At 44.7% G+C, this 24,546-nt stretch overlaps 2 protein-coding genes across 3 annotated transcripts in view; both read left to right on the top strand.

Annotated features, from left to right (window-relative positions):
* TMEM267 (transmembrane protein 267) overlaps window positions 1-24,546 on the top strand; it is a 429,802-nt gene that overhangs the window by 54,178 nt on the left and 351,078 nt on the right. The gene's annotated exons all lie outside the window — the stretch shown is intronic.
* On the top strand, window positions 2,993-22,731 carry HMGCS1 (3-hydroxy-3-methylglutaryl-CoA synthase 1). 2 transcript variants are annotated; one of them, XM_081131849.1, is made up of 11 exons: window positions 2,993-3,113; window positions 8,693-8,753; window positions 12,691-13,148; window positions 13,658-13,783; window positions 14,280-14,444; window positions 16,172-16,337; window positions 17,407-17,577; window positions 18,014-18,120; window positions 19,556-19,681; window positions 19,909-20,072; window positions 21,008-22,731. In XM_081131849.1, exons 3-11 carry the CDS (start codon window positions 12,701-12,703, stop codon window positions 21,095-21,097), a joined length of 1,563 nt encoding a protein of 520 aa, XP_080987975.1. In that variant the 5' UTR covers window positions 2,993-3,113; window positions 8,693-8,753; window positions 12,691-12,700; the 3' UTR covers window positions 21,098-22,731. The 2 variants fall into 2 exon arrangements, with proteins under 2 accessions (XP_080987975.1, XP_080987974.1); XM_081131848.1 differs by lacking the exon at window positions 2,993-3,113 and adding an exon at window positions 3,170-3,270.

Raw genomic sequence — 24,546 nt, 5'->3', positions numbered from 1 at the left:
TCTTGCAGCCCCTTCCAAAATAAATATATGTGTACTTTGTTCTCAATTTCATGGCTGTGCCAATTATTTGTGGAGCCTGGTATAATCTCTATTATATTTCACAGAATCTCAGAGGCTTGCTTTTTAAACTTCAATTAAGATGTTCTGTATATCATTACTAACCCATTCTGTTATTCATTGCTTGGCTTCCCAATGATCAGTAACCATGCTCACTTTGCTTAATTGAAGATTAAACAAAAAGACAGCCTGTGCCTTGGGGAATATCCTGTTGGCTAATTTCCCATTGTGTATTCCTGACCATGGAACTATTTGCTGCCCCTTTCTAAGAACAAAGCTATACCTTCTTTCTTGTGTTTGTCCTTAACTGTCCTTCTTTTTTTTTAAATTTTTTTTTGTAATCTTCACCTGAGGATATTTTTTCCATTGCTTTTCGGGGGGGGGGGGGGGGAGAGAGAGAGACAGACACATCGATTGGATGCCTCCCACATGTGCCCCAGCCGGGGCCGGGATTGAGCCTGCAATGGAGGTGCGTGCCCTTGACAGGAATCGAACCCGAGACCCTTCAGTCCATGGGCCGAAGCTCTAACCACTGAGCCAAACCAGCTAGGGCCTTAACTGCCTCCAATGCATCCTAACATGCCAAGAATGTTTATTCTCCTCTCAAAATTGCTGTTGATCACCATCAGGCTGTGTCTCTCCCCTTATCACCTAGTCACTACATGAAAGTATGAAATGGTATTGATTCTTGAACAGAACGAATGTCCTGGGCAATACTGTGGAGAGAAAACCATCATCAAATGGTCCTCTCCCCCAAATAACTTAATGTCACCACTTCACAGCGGTTCCATTGTCAATATATTTTGCTGCCAAGAATGCCTCTTACTAGGTTAGCATCTATAGTGGGTAATAACTTTTCACCTAACAGGAGTTATGTGATGTATTGAATCATCTGTGACCCCTTATCAACAACTTCCAAATTCAGAGGGTGAGAGATACAAACAACTCTCACGGTTCTCCACCAAAGCTAAGTATCAGGGTTTCCCTATCTGAGGAAGAGAGGAGGCAGAGCCTAACTTAAGGCCCTAATTGTCCTTTGGAGTCTCCCAAATCGTATTCCAGTGATTTCCTTCAGCTTGAATTGCTCTTCTTTGTTTTCTGGGGAAGCTAAGGCAGTCCTTATTCTATGGATTCCCTACCCTGAGAATTATGGGGTGTCTTCTGTTAGATGGGCCAGGTACAGAAACTCACCAGGGCAGGAAGCTTCAGATGCCTAGAAAGGGGCGAAACTGGGAAAACAAGAACTTTGTCCCCAGGGAAACCTCTCCTCCCCAGCACATCACTGGTCATGTGGTTTAGGCCCCATGAGCATTCCTCCCTAAAGGGAACATCTATGCCTCAGTTGTATTTCAGCTTCAAGCCCAGAAAAGTTTCAGCAAAACCAGACAAGTGGCACCATGGGTGCCTCAGGACCAGATGCCTTGACTAATGACCCCCCTGCCCTGGCACTGACCCATCAGTGGAGACCAGGACCCTGAAAGAGCACACCTGGAAAGTTCATGAATATTCTATTAAGACTCCCTCTTGAGACCTCCCCTAAGGTTCCTACCAGCAAGAAAGATAAATATGCTCAGGACAAAGGATCCCGTGCACGCTCCCCACCAGGGGAGCCACCAGTGCCATTTCTATCCCTCCGAGGGGACCCCACGAGACTTGTAACCAGGGGAGCAATGGGCAGCGGCAGCTCATCCCGGGCTTCCCCCCTGATCCCGTCTCTAAGGTCCCTGAACCTGTCTCCCAGGCCCCCTTCTCTCTCTCTCTCCCTCCCTCTCTCCCTCCCGCCCTCTCTCTCTCTCTCTCTCTCTCTCTCTCTCTCTCTCTCTCTCTCTCTCTCTCTCTCTCTCTCCCCCTCTCTCTGACTTCTCAGTGAGCCAGAGCAGCCCATCCCAGGCTCTCCTGTTGCCTCTTCTAGGCTCTTTCTTGTTTCACTGCTCCAAGTCTATTTTTGCTGCCATCATGGACCGATACCCTTTGACTCAGAGCCGTGTAGCCCTTCCCTTTGGAAATCCCCATCCCGTTTTAATAAATTTAATTCTTCTTTATTCACTCTCTGAGATGGCCATTTAGCCTGCCCGACCGTGGTTAACTTTTCACCTTCCTTTTTTCCCAGTGGCTTTTTATCTGGCACCCGCCACGTATCCGGCTCAGAAGCAACAGTGGGGAACAGACCCCACGGAGCTTGCAAGGGCCAGCAAAGCTCCCAGAGCCTGACTCCAGCCTCCCTGCCCAGGCTCAGCCCTGTCTCTCCCCGCTGCTGTCTAACCCCAAACCATCCTGTCTTAGGGTTAGTGAGGAAGAGCTGTCCCAACTGCAGCCTCTTAAAAAAGTCAAGGCAGGCTGGACGAGAGGCCACAGGATCGGGTATTTACAAACATAACATTGACGGGTTTACAAATCCGGGGTGGCATCATTGTCCTCCACCTCGTAGGGCAGGCGCACCGGCTGCCCTCGGCGCTAGAAGGCGTTAGCACTGAGTTCAAGTCCAGGAGCTCAGAAATCCTGCAGGTGAGGCCTGTCTCCGGTTGCTAAGCAACCTGGCAGAGCCGAGCGAGGACCACCTCGCCTCCCACACTGGACCATCTCTCCCCAGCGGAGGGGCGCCGAGGCCCCATTGGTCCCCGCCTCCTCTCGCTCGGCTCCCATTGGCGGGAGAGCCTCTCACTCTGCTCCCGTTGGCTCTCGCCTTCTCGCGCCGCCCTGTCATTGGCTGGCGGGTTCTCGGGCCACCCGACGTCACTCTCTCACCCCACTTCCTCTGCCCTCCGACTCGGACGCCGCCCCTCCTCCCGCCGTGCCAGCCACGAGGGAAAGCCCGAGCGAGCGCCCGCCTCTGCCTTCCTCCTGATTGGCAGAGGCCGGGCCGGGGGGCGGGCACCGCCGGGCTGGCCTGCCAGCCGCGATTGGCTGCCCGGGCCACCGCCCCGCCTCCCGCCGCCTCCCGGCGCGGCCGGAGTCGGGCGGGTGGGCGGCTATAAAGCTGGTGGCGGGGGCAGCCGCCGCGCCCTGCGCCTTCGTGGCTCGCTCCCGTTCCAGCGCCGCCGCCCGGTCACCTTCGGGTGAGTGCCCCGCGCGGAGGGCCGCGGCCGGACGGCGGAGGGGCCGCGGGCGGGGCGAGGCCGGGCGGAGGCGGTGCCCTTGACTAGGCCCAGAGGAGCTCGGGCTCGGTCCGGCTCCGGGCGGCCGCGGACCTGGCGCGGAGGGCGGGCCGTCGAGGTCAGGGCTGCGCGGGGGCTCCGGGGGGACCTGGGCCCCCGGCGGCGGGGGCGAGGAGGGGCCGGGGCGGGCCGGCTGCGGAGGGGCGAGGGCGAAAGGGCGTTGAAGGTTACGGTTCTAGGGGCGCGGTCAGCGGGAGCTGGAGCGGCCGGGGCCGCGGCTGGGACCCCCGAGAGGGCGAGGGGCGGGGACCAGCGAGGAGCCGCGCTGCCGGGGGTTCCCAGCCCGGGGAGGGTGGACGCCCGGGGATGGGGACGGCCGCGCTGCGCGGCGGGGCTGGCGGGGGGCGTGCCCTGCGCCCAGGCGGGGCGGACGGCGGGGGGCAGGTGGGCGACCCTGCCGCCCTCGCGCAGGTGCGTCGCGGCCGCGATTTACCTGGCTGAGTACTGGGGCTGCCTCCCCGCTTCAGGCAGCACAGGTTCCTGCCTCCCACCTTCACACCTTATTTTTTAATGCCCATATTTTAAAAAAATAGGATTCCTGGGTGTTTTGAAATCCTGTACCTCCCCCCTGCTAGTAGCTTCAGGAGCATCCTGCCCTGCTCGGGTGATGGGCTGGGCCGGCACCCACGGGGCCTTCACACACAAGAGGTTTTGGGTTAAGCCGAGGACATTTCAAAACCACCTATATGGAGTCTTTGAAAACGTCTGTCCTGCCTTGACCAGTGGCAGAGAGAGGGTTGCTCAGAGCCAGGTGGGCGGAGGGATTTGGACCACAGGGAATGCGAGGTTGCCCCTGCTTGTCTTGCTGACCTGTGGTGGGCTTAGGGCTTCTCGGGCTGCTTCGGGGCTCGCGTCTGCTGCAGCCCTTCCCCTCTGGGTGCTCTGGCCAGCCTGCTGCAGAAGAGTGATGTGTGCTGCTGCTGCTAACAGCTGTTCTGTTTCAGGGATGAATCATGAGAAAGGATAGCAAGATAAATGGCAAGGTTAAGATGAATGGAAGCACTCATAGAGCAAGCAGATTTTTCCTTCTGAGCTGGAGTGTGGACTTTTATTTACTGTACAGGTTCTGTTAGAATGCAGACTGAGAGACCTTAACACATACCTGTGCCAAATGGATCTTTGCAGCGTGACACATCTAAGCAGTTGGTGTTCATTCTCTGATCAAGACTTTATTTTTTTTTAAATTTATTTTTTATTTTTGTATGGATAAGAAGAGCAGGAATAGCATGCTTTACGGGGAGTGGAGTAAGATTATTTTCTTTGTGTCTATCCTTTGTAGGTTTCTCTCTTCTAAGTTCTCCATGTTTTAGTTCAGTTCAATTCTACCTTAGGCAGTAACTCCAGTTCCAAAGGTGTTTCCAGTGGGGGGGAGTTAAACGGATGTTATGTTTGAGGCCATAAAAGGCCGTGTCATCTGTTTGGCTAATTCTGGGCCTTGCTTTTTTTAAAAAATATATCTTTATTAATTTCAGAGAGAGAGAGGAAGGAAGAGGGGGAGAGAGAGAGAAACATCAATGATGAGAGAGCCATCATTGATGGGCTGCCTCCTGCACCCCCCACCCCTCACCCCCAGGATTGAGGAGCAAGCCTGCAGCCTGAGCATGTGCCCTGACAGGGAATCTAACTGTGATCTCCTGGATCCTAGGTCCATGCTTGATCACTGAGCCACGCCCGGCCAGGCTCTGGGCCTTGCTTTTGATCTTGTTTACTTAAACACTCCTCCAGCATGCATTTACATCTTGTTTCTCTTAACTCGGATTAATTTTGAGAATTTTTGGTCAAGAATATAGATAGCTTTTCTCACAGGAAATGCAAAACCCTGATATTGATGTAGCATATTTCCTTGGTACCCTAGAATTATTTAAAATCATAATCCAGTGGAGCTGAATGTGAGAAGATACAGTTGGTTGTGGATGGAGGAGCTTGATGAGCTATATATCAGAATCTATTTAGTTTCATTTAGAAAGGAATATAAAGACTAATAATTTTATGTTGGGTTACTAAAAAACCAAATATAGAAGGGTGTGGTATTTTTATGTTTCTCAAGAAGGTGGTATAGATTGAAAAGATTGGGAAACATGTTACCCAATCTAATGGGAGGGTGTAGGACTCATTTCTTGGTAATCTATTCATCCTAGTGCTTGGCACATGCGATGCTCACTTGCTGTCAACTGAGTATAGTTAGAGCAGCAGAGGAAAAGCTAATCTTCCAAGCTCCATTTTGGTAGGGTCTGTGGTTAGGGATGTGTGCATGTGGGAATGATTGTAAGACCAACAAATGTTCTTTTCTGGTTCTATTTCGATTCCTTACATTTTTCAGGTTAGGATCTGGGAATAGTGCAAACCTATCATTTGCTTTGAACATCAGTAGAAAGCCAATTTTCTGGACACTCTTTGGTACTGCAGCTCATCTTAGAAAGTGATAGCAGAAAGAAGTTACTAGTGAAGGCTGCTACAAGTACTTGAATCTATAAGATTTGCCCTGTAATTGTTATAACTCCAAATTCAGCCCCTTTAGAAATGGCATTTGAGCCAGTTTTGCTCAGTGGTTAGGGCATCAGCCCTCGGACCAAAGGGTCCGCAGTTTGATTCCAGCCAAGGACAAGTACCTCCGCTGCAGGCTCAATCCCCGGCTCCAGTTAGGGCTCGTGCAGGGAGGCAACCAATTGATGTCTCTCTCTCCCTCCCACTGTCTCTGAGAAGCAACGGAAAAAATATCCTCGGGTGAGGATTAAAAAAAAAAAAAAGGCAGTTGAGTGCCCTTTACTCCAAGGTCTAAGGGATTTCAAAAGAATCAAAATACAGTCCCTCCTTGAAAAGGAGTCTGTGAACCCAGTGTGGGTAAGAAGACCGCCCATAGTTTTCTTTTGAAAGTTGGCTATGAAGACTTTGATGAGAGTGGCATGCCTGCTGTAGGAGAGCAGGACCCTGATTAGAAAACTCTAGGAAACCTTACTGGAAGAGGTAGCTTACGAGAAGGTATTGAAATAAGAGTAGAATCTCTGATAAGGAGACCAGTAACTGGAGGTGGGAGGGCAGGTAAGGATGTCCATGTTTATACTTAAGAGAACCAGCCAGAGTGCACGGTGTAGGCAAGGCTTTTTTTTTTTTCTCCCTAGTATCTCAGAGTGTCACTTTATTTGGAGATAGGGTCTTTACAGAAGTCTAGGCAAAGCTTTCTAACAGCCTTGCTCCTGGTGGAGAGGCAGCTTATTCTCAGTTGCCTGGACTTCTGTCTTGTAGTAGTGAAAAGATGACCCAGTGACTGCGTATAGTTTACCTTGTACTACCTGTTTGAATCACGGCTAGGGGGAGCCAGAAAGAGAACAGGACACTGACTAAACGCCAGAAAAAAGCATCGTTGCAGGAACCTGGTTGGCCCTTGGCAGCCTCATCATTCTTCAGTTTTGATCTTTGCCAAACTGATTGTGTCTCAGGAGTTTCCAAACACTCTTTGTGGTAACCTGCCCAGCAACTTGTGATTCATTAACTTCGTCCTGACCCATGCTGTTCACCTCTGTCACTTGTTCTGTAAACACATCTGGGAGAAATAAACATGACCTGTTGGAGACTTTGGCAGTGCTGCTGTAGAGAGAATAGAGAACCTGGCTAACAAGTGCAGAAGACGATGGAAAGCCAGACCCCTTTCTGAGGGACTCTGCCTGAAGTGGCGTTTCCTGCCTCTCTGTCTGTTCTCCAGGCCTCTTTCCTGACAGCCAGTGTGTCTGGCTCTTTCCATTCTGGTCCTTTCTTTGCTCTAGTGCCTGCTCTCCCGCCCCCTTCTCCCCCCACTCCCCCTCCTCTTTTTCCCTCCCCTCTCTTTTCTTCCCCTTCCCCCAACCTTCCTGCCCAGTTTATTTATTATTTTTTGAATTTTTGTAAGAGTTTATTTGAGCCAGACTGACGACATATGCTGGGAAGCAACATCTCAAATGCTCTCCTTCCCCTATTTAAATAATCAAAATTGAAAGAAGGAATGTTGGCGGTTCAGGGGAAACTTTCTTGGCATAAATAGTGTGGAATACGTGTACATACATGGCTTCAAGAAGAAATGTTACTGTTATTTAAGTAGTCTCAACATGCAGAGGGAATCACGCTTTTCCCCCACCAGTGAGAACTGGTCTCCATGGTGTGCTTAATTTGCAGATTACAAGAGCATAATGTGAGATAATAAAGAACAAAAAATAGGTTATTTTTTCAAAGTGTGTATTTAATACTTTAATCAGAAGTTTTTTGGTTTTTTGGAATGTAGTAGTCTTTTTCTCTAAAATTAAGGATTTTCTTTAACCTTTTTTTAAAAATTGATTTTGAGAGAGAGAGAAACATCGATCAGCTGCCTCCCATATGTGCCCTGACCTGGGATCGAACCTTTAACCTGGGTATGTTCCCTGACTGGGAACTGAACCCACCACCTTTTGCTGTATGGGGTGACGCTCCACCAACTGAGCCACACCAGCCAGGGCAGAGTTTATTATTTTGGGAAGTGAGGCTAAACATAATGAAGTAAAAGGTACTAAGTCTGTGAAGACCTCTTAAATGATCTAAGGACGTAAGGGAAGTAAAGCTTTCTAAACAGCATCTCAGTGTGGTCTCTGAGCTAATATTGGCCAGTAGTTAGACAACAAAGAAAACTGTTAATCATAGGAACTGTTGTCTCAAGTAACAATCCTACAACACAGATGGACTAAAGAAAATGCTGCAGGTCATTGTCCCATTTTATTTCCACATAATTTAAATGTTGGTGAAGCTTGATATTCCTTTGTCTTGATATGTCAGATGCTTGTCTGTTTAATCAAGCATCAAGGGGGAAATCACTCTAAAAGGTTCTGGAGGGTGAAGGTGGCTGAGTTGGAAATTAGGAGCATAAGAATAAATAAAGACAATTACATCTTTCCAGAAAGATAGGTATTTTGTTTGAAAAATCCTGAGAACTAGGATAGTAGTCAATGCATTGGTCCTTTGTGTTACATAGTTTATCTTCTCAACAGTCCCTCACAGGGAACCGGGAGGGTGGGTATTAGCTCCATTTCACAGTTGAGGAAATTGAGGCTCAAAGAGGCACAAATTATTGTTAAAGCCATAAACTCCTAAGTGCTGAGCAAGCTCTTGAATGTGTGTCTTTACTCTGGAAATTTGCTAGCTCAGTACAACTTATTTATATTACTTTCTCCCAGTCCTTGAAAATCCAAATTCAGTAAAGAAGAGCACAGCTCTTCCAGCATCATACTTGGTTGAAAGCCTGAATATGAACTTGTCAGTTCATTACCAGGACTGAACCTATCACTGTAAAAGCTAATAAAATAAAGGGAGGGAAGGTTTTTTTATAAGCTTTAAGTACCATTTTTTCTAAGCAAAGTCAAATTCTGCACTACATATTGTAATTGGACAAGGAACCGTTTATTTTAACTCACTTTGAAGTCGTTATTTGAATTTCTGTGGTAATTTATGACTCTAAATGAAGTTCTTATTTGAAATTCTAGTGCCTGAAGGAGGAAACAGAGTGACAGACCTGGAGACTGAAGTTCTTTGTCCTTCACACAGGTATGGTGCCTTGTCGTGCTGCTAAGGGAAAGTGTCCTCTTGATGGAAGGGAGAATTTAAGTTTTATCCCAGGGCAAGTAACCATCTGTAAGCACTACGCAGCCACAAAACCTCGTACAGGGTTGAAATATTAGTTAATGCCATAGTGCTTCAGGAGACTGTCTTCATTTTGTGTTTAATAGACTAATGGTTAAAAATCTAGATAATAAAATATAACCATGCCTATTGCTTAATCAGAAAAAAATCACAAGTAAGCCTGTATGCCAACAGTGCTCTAGATTACAGCCTCACACGATACATAGCTGTGCTGTGGATGGATGTTTGCAATTGTGTGGCATTCGACAGTGATTGTAAGTTTGTGGCCATTGTTTTCTTGCCTCTTATGATTCTGCTGTGTGTATGATGTGTGTGTGTGTTTCAGTATTAGAATTTCCTTACACCTATTACTGATTTTAGACTAGAAGCTCTAGTAGAATTTAATTTATTCGCCATTCAGCTTCCACCATATGCCAAGTGTTGAACAAGACACAATTCCTGCTCTCTAGAAGCTCCTTGTCTAGTACAAAGAGGCCAACCCTAAATAATAGAGAATACTCCTGGGAAGGTTTTCAGTATCATCTTGACAAAGGCCAGATGTGCATTTTGGAAAGATTAGCCTGGGACAGGTAGAGAGGGAAGGCAGAGAACTCTCAGAGGAGGCTGGCCTCGAGCTGCTCGGGATCGATGCTGAAGCCCCTCCTCAGGGAGCTGGGTCAGGCTGTGTTCGCATAGGCATCCTCGGCTCATTTCCCTGCCTTTCCCTTTCTCCCCTTTTCCAGTTCTTCCTTTACAGATTTTAAAGATTCTCAGAGGATCATATTGGTCCCTTGTGTGCTCCTAGGAAATGGGACCTGGAGCTCCTTTTGTCCCGCGGGAGGGGTGAGCCTTCGCTTTGGAGCAGACTTGAGTCTGCTGTTGGTGCTTTCTCGTTGGAAGACAGCTTTGAAAGGGTACCAAGCTGTGGTAAAAGAGCACCTTTACCCTCTTTAAAGAAAACTACAGTTTATTATAAATACGGACTCCCTACTATCCTGCTTAGCCTTTTTTTTTTATTACGAGTACAATGCTCTGAAAAATAACGAAGTTGCTTTTTATCTGCGAAAGATTAAAAAGATATGCAGGTAAATTTTTAAATTGTCATATTTTTCAACTATTCTATTTAGAAAAGTTCATGGTATAGAGTAGTGAATTAACCAGAAATACCCCTTTCCACATGCGGTTAACACCATAGTGTGAGCGTGTCACCTTCAGCTAGCCTTTTTCTTTCCCTTCGCTCTTTGTCTACCTTCTGCCTGGCCTGCCTCAGAGAGCATTTGAGAGGACAGTGTCAGAGCGTACACTTAACAGGAAGTTAAAGGTGAGGATTAGGCCAGAGCTGGATCAAACTTTTGTTGTTTGAAATGCCATGGAAGCGATTACTTCCCTGCATTAATTTTCCTCTTTCCCTTTAACCTTACTCTTCCTTAATTTTAACCAAAAGCTTAGTATTTCACATTAGGTGGTTTTTCACCAAGGGTATAATGGAAACTTAGCCAAGAGGATGAGCAATATTGAGTGAGTCAGACAACGTGAAAATTTTCCCATACCAAGTTCAGAGTCGGGACTCAGCTTGAATGTGCGGGTTATTTTAGTTAAGCTACATTTGTTTTTCCAAATAAAACAAGTCACTTATGTAACCTCTAGGAGGCTTAAGAACGACACCTTATTTTGTAGGTTCCATAATAGAAGAATTAATCAGAACTAGTCAATTATCGTAAATATGGTGCATGTGGATTAATTCTGGAATTAAAGCCTGGCATTAATGGCAAATTTTTATAAACTTGTTTATACCTTCAGAAGATGACCTATAGCTGTCCATTTTATTTCCAAAGCATACAAGCCGTTGGGCCAGGTAGGGAAGGTGACAGTGCCCCAGCATGTTTAGAGCAGGTTGGAGAGGCGAGAAGAGTCCGAAGGGTAACCTGTGGGACAGGCAGGGAAGGTGACAGTGCCCCAGCATGTTTAGAGCAGGTTGAAGAGGTGAGAAGAGTCCGAAGGGTAACCTGTGGGCCAGGCAGAGAAGGTGTCGGTCCATCCTGCTGCTTCTGCTTTGGTGGCTTATAAGGTAGCTTGTAGGAGGGCTTCCTCCTATAAGTATATGGACTGTTCTTTATTTATTTATCTTTTTAAACACTAGTTGTAGAGCTCTTTTTTGTGGATTTTGCAAATTTCAGCAGTTTAGCTCACTGTGGCAGTAGTCAGCAATTTCATTATACCTGAGGCCATTCCAGAGTTTGCAGAGTAGCAGAGGACAAATGACATAAGTACAGGATTTGACTTTCTGTTTTCAGGAGTCAAATTAGTGGTGAGTTGGCAAGTACTATAGGTTAGTGGAGGGGTTTTTTTGTTGCTATTGTTTTTTTTAAGTGGAGCATTTTGACCCAGGTAACTCTCCTAAGCCAAGACCTTTAGTCATTGAAGAGTTGGATCTGCCACTTAAGCAACACCACCCAATTATGTGACACCTAAACAGAAATTGAGTTGTAAAAGTCTGTGTATGGAAAGAATTTTTTTCTCTAAAAAAAGGACTGTGGCCTCTTCAAAGCTTGACAATGACATTTCTCTCTACCAGCTGGACTTGGGCTAGACTGCTGGTGACAGTCTCCAGGGAGATTGGAAGGTGGGAGGAAGCCCCATTGTGTTTTGTCAGGGCCAGCAGCATGGCATGGGTCTCCGGGTTCTAGCTTGAGCTAGAGGGGCTGGTACTAGTGGCTCTAGCAGCTTCAGTGGGAATGGGAGTCAGGGGGATCTGAACAACCACGTCCCCTTTCTCTCCTGCAGCTCGGCCAGCAAGTTTGTAAACATTTTCCTGTATTTAAATTCTCTCTGTTTGAAATATCAAGAATAATTTCTGTTTTCCTGATTAATACAGCCTCTAAAAAAGTTGAAGCTCTGATAGTTTATGTGACTTGCCCATAGGCACCTTCAATGGCGAGCACTTGTTTTGTTTTGTTTTGTTTTACTGTTGGTAAGTATATCTAGATACTACTGGAAGTCTTTACAGTGTGTCCAACCTTGTAGTACCCCTTTGAAGAGGGAAGGGCTGCTTTAAGAGGGTTAGCTAAGAGTTAGGTGCCATATTAATAATGTGTGGATTTCCAGTTTTCAAATTTAAATCACTTTTCCTTTTTCCTAATTTAGAAGCTAAGTGATACCTTGTGGTTTTAATAACCATGTATCACCTATACACTAGCTGTAGAAAGTATAAAATATTGGCATTTGACCCTGTGATAGGTCCTGGAACTTGTCTTTGCTTAAAGTTTTCATCATTTGGGTTCTGGGTAGGGGGCTTCTTTGGAAGGGTGGGATCATAGTATTATGTATAGATTGGCTTGGTAGACTTCTAGAGTTTGGCTTTTCTACTTGCTGAGATTGTTTAGATCAATACAGAATGTCATATTGTTTGATCTGACAATTTTTAAAGTCCCACAGAGTCAGTAGCTGTGAATAATGATGAATGATTGACTGACTTGTTTAAACTCTGGGTGGCAGGAATAGGTCACGTGCTTGAATTCCAATGTGTGGGCCATATTCTGAACTGTTGTATTTCACCGTGCAGTCTTTAGAACCTGTAAGAATCTCGGTGGAGTTTCCTTTGCTTGTAATAATCATGCTTTAAGTCTAAAGATGTCTAGTTTTGAATAAAGTGCAAGCCTTTCTGAAAGATGATAATTTGAATAATGTTTCATTCTTACTATAGTTGTACTTCCACGTATTTGAAATCGACTGCCCTGAGTAAAATGTGCTAAACTTAGAAAGTAATATTTTAGGTGATAGTTGGATTCTTAATGTCGATTTCTCAAATTTGAACTTCACAGTTTGTAACCTAAGACTTGTTTTTTTGTTTTTCTTTTTAAAGCTCTCTCACCATGCCTGGGTCACTTCCTTTGAATGCAGAAGCCTGTTGGCCAAAAGATGTGGGAATTGTTGCCCTTGAAATTTATTTTCCTTCTCAATATGTTGACCAAGCAGAGTTGGAAAAATACGATGGTGTAGATGCTGGAAAGTATACGATTGGCTTGGGCCAGGCCAGGATGGGCTTCTGCACGGACAGAGAAGACATCAACTCTCTCTGCATGACTGTGGTTCAGAACCTCATGGAGAGAAACGGCCTTTCTTATGACTGCATCGGGCGGCTCGAAGTGGGAACAGAGACAATCATTGACAAGTCCAAGTCAGTGAAGACCAATCTGATGCAGCTCTTCGAGGAGTCTGGGAACACAGACATAGAAGGAATAGACACCACGAACGCCTGCTATGGAGGCACAGCCGCCGTCTTCAATGCTGTGAACTGGATCGAGTCCAGCTCTTGGGATGGTGCGTTACATCTCTGTTCCAAAGAAGCAGTCCCTGAGGATGAGTAGGCCCGAGTGACCTTTTCATTAATGCCATGTGCAAACATTACCGCTTATGCTCGGTGGAATGTATTCGGGAAGATAACTGTGACTTTTAACACATCTGCATTATAAACCTGTTATCTTTATCATAGAGGATAATTATCTTATCAAAACTTAGGCTGTTTTTTCCCCCTCCCCTCCCCCAAATATATGTACTCTTTATTAATTTTAGAGAGATGGGGGGAGAGAAACATTGACATGAGAAAGACATCAATTGGTTTCCTCCCATGTTTGCCCCTACTGAAATTGAACCTGAAACCTTTCGGTGTACGGGATGGTGCTCAGCCAACTGAGCCACCTGGCCAGGGCCTGTTTGTTTTCTTTACCAAAGATGGGAAAGCATATTCTGGGGAAAATGCAGCAGTTCAGTGTCCATGTATGATATTTCTAGTATGAATCACCTTCTTTTGTCCTACTGATGTTTTTCAGGCCGGTACGCCCTGGTGGTTGCAGGAGATATTGCCGTGTATGCCACAGGAAATGCTAGACCTACAGGTGGAGCTGGGGCCATTGCTCTGCTCATTGGGCCAAATGCTCCTTTAATTTTTGAACGAGGTGAGTGGGAAAGTTTTTTGGTTTTTTTTCCATTAGCACAATATGCTGAGGAATTTGAAAATAGAAGCCAGTACTTACTGAGTGGCTATTCACTGTAGGCACTACCTAAGTGCTTTCTATGTGTTATCATATTTGGCCTTCACAGCAATTGTATGAGGTGAATGATACCATTCCTATTTGACTAGAAGTAAAACAGGTTAAGTAATAACTTAAAGGAGTACCTGCCTGTAGTCACACAGTAAGTGGCAAGTTTGTTTTCAGTTCAGTAAAGCAACTGTAGTCTCCCAGTTAGATTTATGGAACTTGCATGAAATGTATATCCGGGGGTCTTAGGTCTGTTACGGATACCGTTGCATTTTTATTACAATTGGCTTCACCTTGTGATGTTTATACCGCAAGTGGCGAGAGTCGACTAGCTAAGGCAGGCCCTGGTGATGCTCACTGACATACAGAATCAGGCAGAAATCCTGGACATGTTCCCTTTCGCTTCTCGTAGGACTTCGCGGCACCCACATGCAGCATGCCTATGACTTCTACAAGCCGGATATGCTGTCCGAATACCCCATAGTGGACGGGAAGCTCTCCATCCAGTGCTACCTCAGTGCCTTAGACCGCTGCTACTCCGTCTACCGCAGGAAGATCCGGGCCCAGTGGCAGAAAGGTGGGTCTGTCCCTTCTCCGTGGCTTGGTCTCTGGGGACCACGTGCTGGGTGTCTTCAGCAAGGAACTGCTGTGGGCATCCTCCATCAGTGTCCTTCAGCCATTTCTTCCTAGCCCACCAAGTGGCATTTTCCTGTGGTTTTGGGGAATGTGTGCGTCAGGAAGAGAGGAAAGCTTTGGAAATGAGGCATAGTTCTGCAAATGTACTTCGTTCGACTTATCCCCAGTAAGAAAACTAAAAGTAGGATAAAAGGAAGTAACTTGAATTTTGTTGCTTTTTTGTGAAAGGTATTTCCACAAGGTTTTAGTTTGCAGCTGTGATCCAGAGAAAACTTTAGTGAAGATAAGTTTCCGAAGTGTGACTCCCCTCCCCCCACTTGACTTGACCTGTGGATTCATATTTGCCTTTTTAATGTCATTAATTTCCATCTTTAACCTTGAAAAAGTTCTACCCCCCACCCAGTGGTATATTTTTTAGTAGTTTTCAGAGTCTAAGCTGCATAGGTTTTTAGGATAAAAATGATGATGATAGAACCTCAGGTGCATGCTTTAGGACACTTGGTTAAACCGTAGGCAGTCTGTGTCTTTGATGGCCACCTCAAAGAGTGGAAACTTCTCCCAGTAGCTCGATTACAGATGTGGACACAGGTGGTCACATCGTGGCACGTTGTCTACAGAACAGCGTTCTGACGGTCAAAACTTCAGTGGGGCGCAGCAGGTTCAAGTATTAATTCAAGCCCTGTGTTCTGGCCAGGTGAAAGCTGCCTGAAAACCTGTGATGTGTTTTGACTGGGGGAAAATGTAGCTACTTAGTTTTTCCGGATATAGCATATCTTTTCCAGAGTGAGACAGCTCAGCTGAGAAAGTTCTGAGGCAGGGAAAAGCACAGTGTTTGAGTCAGTGCCGTTAAAGCGCAGTGTCATATGAAGTCTACTTTTCCCATAGCAAAGCCCGGCTTTGCTTTATAGAGGTTGTGAGAGGATTAAAACCAGATATTCAGAAACCCAGCGGCTCTGGACAAGTAGCATTGCTATGGTCTGTAAAATGTCAGACTCTTTCTCAACAGTACAGTGATTCTCTGACTGTTAGGACTACAGTAAGGAATATACTTTACACTGTGTGTGCTAAACCCAAACAAAAGTGTCATGGAATTGCTTATCCAAAATGCAAATTACACAGTTTATTTTCTGCTCTATTTCATTAAAAAAAAAAAAACCTAATTTTTTAAGATTAAAAAAATACTGCCCAGCCAGCGTGCCTCAGTGGTTGAGCATCGACCTGTGAACCAGGAGGTCATGGTTCGATTCCCGGTCAGGGCACATGCCCAGGTCACAGGCTTGATCCCCAGTAAGGGGTGTGCAGGAGGCAGCCAATCAATAACTCTTTCTGACCATTGGTGTTTCTTTCTCTCTCTCTTTCCTTCTGCATTCCTCTTTGTGAAATCAATAAAAAGATTTTTAAAAAAAATATTGGCCCTGACCCACTAAATTGATTACACCATCCACTAATGGTTTATGAGTCTTTGAAAACCTGTAATATGGTAGTGTGTGTTATTTTATTTCTGTGTGTCTTTTTGATATGCATTTTAAACCACAGAGGTATTTGATTGTACAGTATATTTTTTGTTGTGATTTAAAGATATAAAAACATCCTAGCCCTGTTCAAAAATAAAACTTCAGAAGTTAGTGGCTTATATGAATTTCATGTCTTTGGATTTCTTTTTTTCAGAGGGAAATGATAGCGATTTTACTCTGAATGACTTCAGCTTCATGATCTTCCACTCACCCTACTGTAAACTGGTTCAGAAATCTCTTGCCCGGATGCTGCTGAATGACTTCCTGAATGACCAGAACAGAGATAAAAACAGTGTCTACAGTGGCCTGGAAGCCTTCGGGTACGAGGAGTGTGATTTTTTTCCTTCTATATGAGAGCATTTTTCTATCCGTTACACTATTATTTGTACAGTCCTGAACACTTTATCTTATTTTTTTAATTTATTTTTTAATTTATCTTCCTTGTTGTAAGAAAGTCCTGAACATTTTAGAGTCAAGAGGATCTTAGAAGTAATCTAGTCTAGCCTATTTGTGTCATCAGTGAAGAAACTGGGTCCCAGAGAAGTGGAGGCTCACCTCCGTGAATTCTTTCCTCATTTCCACTCAGATTCTCTGATTTCCTCGCATGCTGATATGCCCCATGAGCGCCTGCACTTACCTCTTCGCTCCGCTCCCACTTCTTTCCAGCCCGTGCCCCAGATTCACCCTGCTCGCGGTCACTGTCGTCTGCGTCCATGTTCCTTCCGCATTTCCCCCACTGTTGAGGCTCCTGGCGTGTTGTGCCTGCTGGAGTCATTCCCTTTCTCCTCTCCTGTGTCCTCCCTCCATCTGATAAAGGTCTCAACTTTTAAGACTTGGCTCTGTAATGTAATGACTCTTCTAACTCAGTAGACATTACCATGGACTTAGTATATTCTGTTTGGTGACAACTGCGCTTTAGTGTATATTAACCCATTAGAATGAAGTTGTCTTACCTTGATTATAAAAAACTTGGAGGAAATGGATGCTCTGTCTACAGCTGTGATGTCTCCATAGTGATTAGCATGCTGCCACTTGGCTTTGAACAAATGCAACTATAAAGAACAGAATCAGCCCGGCCGGGCGTGGCTCAGCGGTTGAGTGTCGACCTGGGATCCAGGCGATCGGGGTTTGATTCCCAGTCAGGGCACATGCCCGGGTTGCGGGCCCGATCAATGATTGTCTCATCATTGATGTTTCTGTCTCTCTCTCTCCCTCTCCTTTCCTCTCTCTGAAATCAATAAAGATATATTTAAAAAACAACAACAAAAAACACAGAATCAGACACACCTGCAGATTAGAATATTAATTGGGTACACTATCCACACTATCTAATGCAATAAAAATAGAGTCTCTGAACAATAAAACTGTCTTTTTTTAAAAATCTTTCAGGGATGTTAAATTGGAAGATACCTACTTCGACAGAGATGTGGAAAAGGCCTTTATGAAGGCCAGTTCTGAGCTCTTTAATCAGAAGACAAAGGCATCTCTGCTCGTGTCAAATCAGAATGGAAACATGTACACGTCCTCTGTGTATGGCTCCCTTGCCTCTGTTCTAGCACAGTGAGTATTGAGTTCAGCTCCTTAGCTCCCTTTATTTGGGGAATATGGTGCCAGGGCACAGAAAAATATTTTACTTTGGGGCTCTCTATCCTCTTGTCCATTGACTTGCAGGATGTATGGGGCGAGGTGACGGGTATTCCAGAGTATTTCATGTCACACTGGCTGTTCTGGCCACTGTCCTCATGGTTCTATTATTCCTAACCTCCAATTGAACCATGAATCCCTGGTTGACAAAGTAACTTATTTTATGGTAAAATCACTTTCATACGCCCCATCTTTCTCCAAGAGTTGAAAACGCTTGGTGAGTCAGCTTGCTGCCAAGGTAAAGCTTCAGGTTAGGTCCCTAAGGCTATAGGAAGAGTCTCTATTCCAGCTCAATGCTTCCTACACACCGTTGTGTTAGATCAGTTAAACTCCCTATAACTTCCTTGCACAGGTACTCGCCCCAGCAGCTGGCAGGAAAGAGGATCGGCGTGTTCTCCTATGGCTCTGGCTTGGCTGCCACTCTCTACTCCCTTAAAGTTACCCAGGATGCCACCCCAGGTAAACACCGAGTCTTGGCAGGACCTGCTCTGGTCAGGCTAACTCAGCAAGCATCTCAGGCGAGCCTTTGAGTCTGTCCCATAGGGCATTCCTGCATTTCAGTGCTCGTTACTTCTTTCAGTACAGCCGGGTTTGTACTCTAGTCTAAACATCTGCCTTAACTGGGTGAAGGGCGGGGCTCTGTCTGCGTGAGGATGTCGTCTTCCCTTCCAAGTTGAGAGAAATATCAGTTTCAACATGTTTTATGTAGTGGTTTTGACTTTTCATTTTGTGGCAAATAACTATCTTTTACCTCATGTTTTCAACGTAGTCAGGGGAAAAGAAGCATATTTTTTTAATGCAGGCAGCTTTTGAGTGTTTAATGATTGAGTCTGATCACATGAGTGAATAGTAAGCTACCTAGTTTTCCCAACTTTGTGGTCTTGGCTATATTTAAGGAAACTTCTGTGCCTCCTTGGAGCTAAAAGGAGCAGAAACAGAGAGAAAGTGATGGTAGACTTGACATTGCTTTTTTTTTTTTTTTTACTATATCTATTGATTTTGGAGAGAGAAGGAAGAAGGAGAGAGAGAAACAGAAACATCAATGATGAGAGAGTCATTGATCGGCAGCCTCTTGCATGCCCCCAACTGGGGATGGAGCCCGCAACCCAGGCATGTGCCCTGACCGGGAATTGAACCTCGATCTCCTGGATCCTAGGTCGATGCTCAACTGCTGAGCAACGCCGGCCAGGCATGACATTGCTTTAAAAACTGTCGTGGATGCCTACACACATGTTATTTATAGTCTCAAACTTCACCTGTTTCCTAACTTGTGCACTAGCTGACCTTGAACAGGTGTCTGGTCAGAGGTCACAGGAAGCTGTGTCAGATAGATACTATCTTATCTTTTTTATTAAAAATATGTTTGCCCGGCCAGGCATGGCTCAGCGGTTGAGCGTCAACCTAGGATCCAGGCAATCGGGGTTCGATTCCCGGTCAGGGCACATGCCCGGGTTGTGGGCTCGATCAATGACTCTCTCATCATTGATGTTTCTATCTCTCTCTCTCCCTCTCCTTTCCTCTCTCTGAAATCAATAAAGATATATATATTTTTTTAAAAACTTATTTTTATTGCTTTTTTTTTTTTTTTTTTTTTTTTTGAGAGAGAGAGAGACACACACATCAGTTGGTTGCTTCCTGTATGCACCCCAACCACAACCCTGGCATGTGCCCTGACTGGGAATCAAACCTCGACCCTTTGGTGCACGGGAAAATGCTCAACCAAGTGAGCCACACCAGCCAAGGCGATAGATACCATCTTATCTTTTAACTAAGCAATAGCCAGTAGTACTACCAGAAATGAGAAGTTGTGTTTGTTTCCATTTGGCAACGTTTTGTTTAGGCTTTGGGCATTCTATTTCTAGTCTTTTAATGTTAGAATTATTTACTATTTTAGGGTCTGCTCTTGATAAAATAACAGCAAGTCTAAGTGACCTTAAATCGAGGCTCGACTCAAGAACGTGTGTGGCACCAACTGTCTTTGCAGAAAGCATGAAGCTCAGAGAGGACACGCATCACCTGGGTAAAATATCAGATGGTTAACATACATACACACCCCGAAGCCTGTGGGAGGGCTGTAGCAGCATGAAAGGTGTCACATAAAGTTGAGGGTACCCACAGATCTCGGCTGCATTTAGTACAAATCTGATGTTGGTGGAAATTGTAGGAAAATAGGCAGCTTTTTTCAGTTTATTACCATGTAAATTGAATGTCATAACTAATTGTTCACATTCTCTGCCTTTCCTTTAGTCAACTGCATTCCCCAGAGCCCTGTAGATTCACTCTTTGAAGGAACATGGTACCTGGTTCGAGTGGATGAAAAGCACAGGAGAACTTATGCCCGGCGACCCTCTCCCAATGCCAACACTCTGGACGAAGGAGTAGGACTCGTGCATTCAAACACAGCAGCAGAGGTACATGAAGCGTGTTGTGTGTGGTCTTGGGCTTTGGCAGGGTGATGTTTCCATCCCCAGACCTCTGGGCTTAGGGGGCCTAACTGAGACTTAGCAACTTAAAGGAATGTTAGTAAAGCAGAGAAATTCAGAGCAGGGCTCTGGGATTGGATTCCACCTGTGCCATTTTCCAATTTTATAAAGTCTTTGCACTTAAATTATTAGCATTCTTGAAATGCATAGTGAACACTAGGTTTTAATAATACCAGAATTTAAAGGATGGTGACTCTAGTGAGAGGCCCATTTGTGATACTTCTTAGGAGAGAAGGTGTAGGAGACGTAGGGGCAGGTGTCGCTGCTCTCACCTCTCTTCTCTCAGACCATTGACAAATCAGTCTCCAATACTGCCAAGAGGTAACAGTAACAGCTATGCTTTGAATTCCTGCTGTGCTAGGTACTCTATTTACATTTTCTAATTTAATCCTTATAAAAACTACCATGCCCTAAGTGATACTATGCCCATTTTAGAGATGAGGCTGCAAGAAGTTAAGTGACTTGGCCAGGATCCTAGCCAGGTGTCAAACTGAGGACTTTATAACCTTGAAGCATTTTTTTATCCACTCAGCACAAATTTGGTGAACACAGTCCTGCTTCTTGTATTACACAAATTAGGCAGCAGGTCAAGCTTCTAGTGTTTGAGTTGGGAATGCAAAATGTAGCAAGTCAAGTACTGTGTCTGGTGGGTCTCTGGCCTTCTCTCTCCTGCTACACTGACATTTGTATAATAAGTTCACCATAAAGGAAAGAATGGCTATTTAGTTCCCCTATGAACAGCTATCTAGAATATATTTAGCATAAACCTCTCCAAAGTTGTTCTCTCTGTTTTTCTACTGGAACTTTAATTAGCACCGTGGCAAACAAACCAACCCGAGACAACTCTTTCCCTTTGGTTTTAGCATATTCCAAGTCCTGCTAAGAAAGTGCCCAGACTCCCGGGAACAGCAGCGGAGCCGGAAGCTGCTGTCATCAGCAACGGGGAGCATTGAGAACTTCTGCACGGGGGAGACCCGTGTGTGGGCTGGGTGGGGCTGGGTATGAATGAGAACGGTTGGGAATGGGATGTCGGGACATTATTAAAGGATTACATGTTGCTTAAGATTTTGTGACTGACATGGAGCCTGGAAAACTATTGCGTTCTTGGGAAAGTCTTTGCTCAGTTTGCTAATACGCTTCCTATTGTGGCCTAGCCACTGCTTAATGTGCTCCACGATGTTAAGGGCTCTGTAAACTTCGTACCTCTCGGGCCATTCTTGTGCATGAAGCTTTGTTTTTAAATGTGGTTTGATTAGCCGTGTGCTTCTGGCAGAAAAGGGCAGAGGCACTAGCCTTCGATTTAAATTTTTTTGAATGTGTAAGAATTTTATACTTTGAACAAACGATTCCTGAAAGTACCTGTGGTTTTCGAAAAAAGTTTCTAGTTTAAGGAACGTGCTCTTACCTGTTGTGTGCACAAACCCTGTTTGAAAGTGGCGAGACAAACGTGCTTTTTATCTAAACTTTGTACATTCTGGAGAGAGAGAGAGTTGGGATGGTAGCTCTGGTTCTGAAAACTGGAATGTGGCTTTATGTGAAGGCAGCAGTGATGAGTGATTCCAAAGGCCCTGAGCAGAGATGCTGGCCTGTGTCGTCTGGGAGGGACAGCCTGGTCCACTGGAGCTGAGTGTAGCTCCAGGTCTGCTTCTGAGTCAGTCATGCTGTGTGAGGCTGAAAACACTGAGATGTTACTGGAACTTGTGTGTGAGGAGTTTGTTGCTGCGACCCTTCTTTGTACCTTATTTCAAAGAATAAATAAAACATTTTTCTGGCTGCCTTTTAAAAATTTTTAGAGGAAGGATAGGGGAAGGCATTAAGTTACTTCTGATGTGTCAGTGTTACAAATTCAGCCTGAAGACTGACAACCTAACTTCGTGGTGTAAATACTCTTCAATTTTTTTTTTTTTAAACTGTTTAATGAAAATAAAAAGGTAAAACCCAAGTTTTTATGTAGTTTGATCAGCCAAAATGAGTATTCCGCTTAAGATCTTGAAGTTGGACCTGTAAAGCATTTTCTCAGACTTTCACCTTAAAAAACCATCACAAGGTCTGAATAAGCCTGGCCAGACAGTTCTGTAGATATTTTTGGTGCTGAACTTTGACATGAGCCTTATAGATTGTAAAATAGAGCTAGTTGGAACTAATGTACAGAATTCAATTTTTAAAACTTTATTTGCTGTTAAATTCTGTGAAATCTCAGTTATCTCAACATACATAAATATGAAATGTAATGTTTCAAACTGCAAGGTAATATGTAATGTAGTGTTTGTAAAATACTCTTGTCTGATATTAATTGGTGGTACTTTGTACAGTCATAATTTGTTAAAATGACTTCATTTTAACATCCACTGATATAGTTAATAATGGAAGTTCAGATTAAAGATTGATGGGAAATGGTGCATGTGATACTTTCACAAGTATTGGGAGTTCGGTATGTTTTGAAAAGAGTAATTTAACTTCTGGGTGTCAGAAGATGGGTTTTCTCTGTCCATTGCCAGCGATGGGCAGGCCTGTACTATCGGCACAGAATTAACTGCGTACCTCATTGACAGTGAGGTGAATAACTGAATAAAGTTTTAGAGAAATGCGTCAGATGTTTGAGTGTTCTTTCTCTCCTTAACTAACACTTAGGCAAGAACTCAGTTAATAATCTATTTTAAAATGTGAATATTCGTGTTATTTCAGTTCATTCATTCACCAGTTCAGTCATTCATCATTCAGCAAACATTCAAAAATGCGATGTAAGCAAGGCATTCACTTAAGTCAGAAATAAATACAAGATACATGGTCTTGCCTTCAAGGAACTTTTTGTCTAGTGTGGAGGGATTTATACTGATAATTTATTATTACACTTTAGACAAAGTAAGTCCTACATTGGGTAGTAAGAATGTATGAGGTTTGCTATAAATTTTTATTTTTAAAATTTAAAAAATCTGATTTTTAGAGGAAGGGAGGGGGGGTAGAGAAACATCGATGTGAGAGCCAAACATCAATCAGCTGCCTCCTACACGCCCCCTACTGAGGATGGAGCCCACAACCCAGCCATGTGCCTTGACCAGGAATTGAACTGGCAACCTTTCCATGCACGGGACGACACCCAACCGAGCCACACCAGCCAGGGCACTATAAATTTTTATGAAGAGAGTTACTTTGTTTTCCTAGAAATAAAATTTTAAGAGTTGGTAATTAAAGATTGAAAGGAAATTTTATAGCCCATGTAGAACTGCCTACTACTAGCTACTGCCTCCAGTTTAAGGGTCTCGTTTACATGTTGCTGGTGCTCCCAGAGGTTTCATGGAGAATTTTTGCATTGGCAGTAACATTGGATTAGGTAATCTCTGAGAGTCCTGTCAACTCTTAGGATTGCATTTATTCCATTTATTTCCTGAGACAGTCTCCTGTTCCTCTGGGTCATTCAGAAAAAGGCCAGTGTTCTCTGAGGTCACTTACACACATTCTCAAACCCTAATTCGTACGGCTATAAGAGCCTGACCCTTCTCAACTGAGTTTGTGTACTTTCCCCCACCTTCTGGGTTTTTATTTTTATGAACACTAGTCTAAGATCAACACCAGACGAAACTCAAATAGATGCGAACGACATTACTTTTGATCCTTCTATGACTTAGTTGAAACACTTCGTCTCCTCTGCTGTTTGAAATGTCCTAAGAAACAGTAAAGTGGAAATCAACAGAGCAAGGATGAAGCAGGATCTTAAAGTAACTTAGAGCTACATAATCTTGACACAAAAGTGAATACTCTCTCTAAAAGTTCTAACAACTGCTCTTCATTGAATCATAGGCTCCTCACCACCCCCCCAATTGGTGGTGGAAGAAAATAGTTGACCTGTGTTCCCCCACACACACCTCCTCCAAATTGTTGTAAAGGCAGGGATTTGATGCTGGAGGTTATGAAAACCAATCCTCAGGAAGTTTCTATATCATCAGGGCTCTAGCTTATAACAAAATGCAATCTCATGGGAATGTTTACAAGGGAAAAACGAGGAGCTCTTTTTTGTCCTATTCCATCTTTGTGCACGCATCAGTAATAAAAAAAATTAAAAAGTTATTGAATTTGTTTTGCAAAAGCTCCAGCCCACCTGAGCAAAATCTGGTTGATCTTTGGGGCCCAGCTTGAGTTGCTTCCATCCTGCGGCTGCCTGGACTGCCTTACTCAGTAGTAAGCACTTTTTCACCCCAGGCGTCACATTCCTCATTCAGGCTTGGACGCTCCTACGGGATCTGGTCCCTGCCAGTGCCATTCTCAGCTCAGTACCACACTCAACCTGTCTTCTCTGCTCCTCAAACATGCCAAGTGTACTCCAGCCTTAGAGCCTTAGACCCACACATCAGAAACCTTGGGCCCCACTCAGACCTCCGCTGCCCTGTGATCTTCACCAGGGTCT

The sequence above is a fragment of the Miniopterus schreibersii genome, assembly GCF_964146895.1.
Source record: "Miniopterus schreibersii genome assembly, chromosome: 3".
Taxonomy (NCBI): Eukaryota; Metazoa; Chordata; class Mammalia; order Chiroptera; family Miniopteridae; genus Miniopterus; species Miniopterus schreibersii.
Note: the sequence above shows the minus strand (reverse complement) of the source record. Positions and strands in the feature narration are given on the sequence as shown.

Bases quoted from the DNA above. Each gene is read 5' to 3' on its own strand.
- HMGCS1 (XM_081131849.1), top strand. From the start codon at position 12,701: ATGCCTGGGTCACTTCCTTTGAATGCAGAAGCCTGTTGGCCAAAAGAT. The intron at 13,784-14,279 runs GTGAGTGGGAAA...CGCTTCTCGTAG, and splicing joins TCCTTTAATTTTTGAACGAG to GACTTCGCGGCACCCACATG. The intron at 19,682-19,908 runs GTAAAATATCAG...CCTTTCCTTTAG, and splicing joins AGAGGACACGCATCACCTGG to TCAACTGCATTCCCCAGAGC.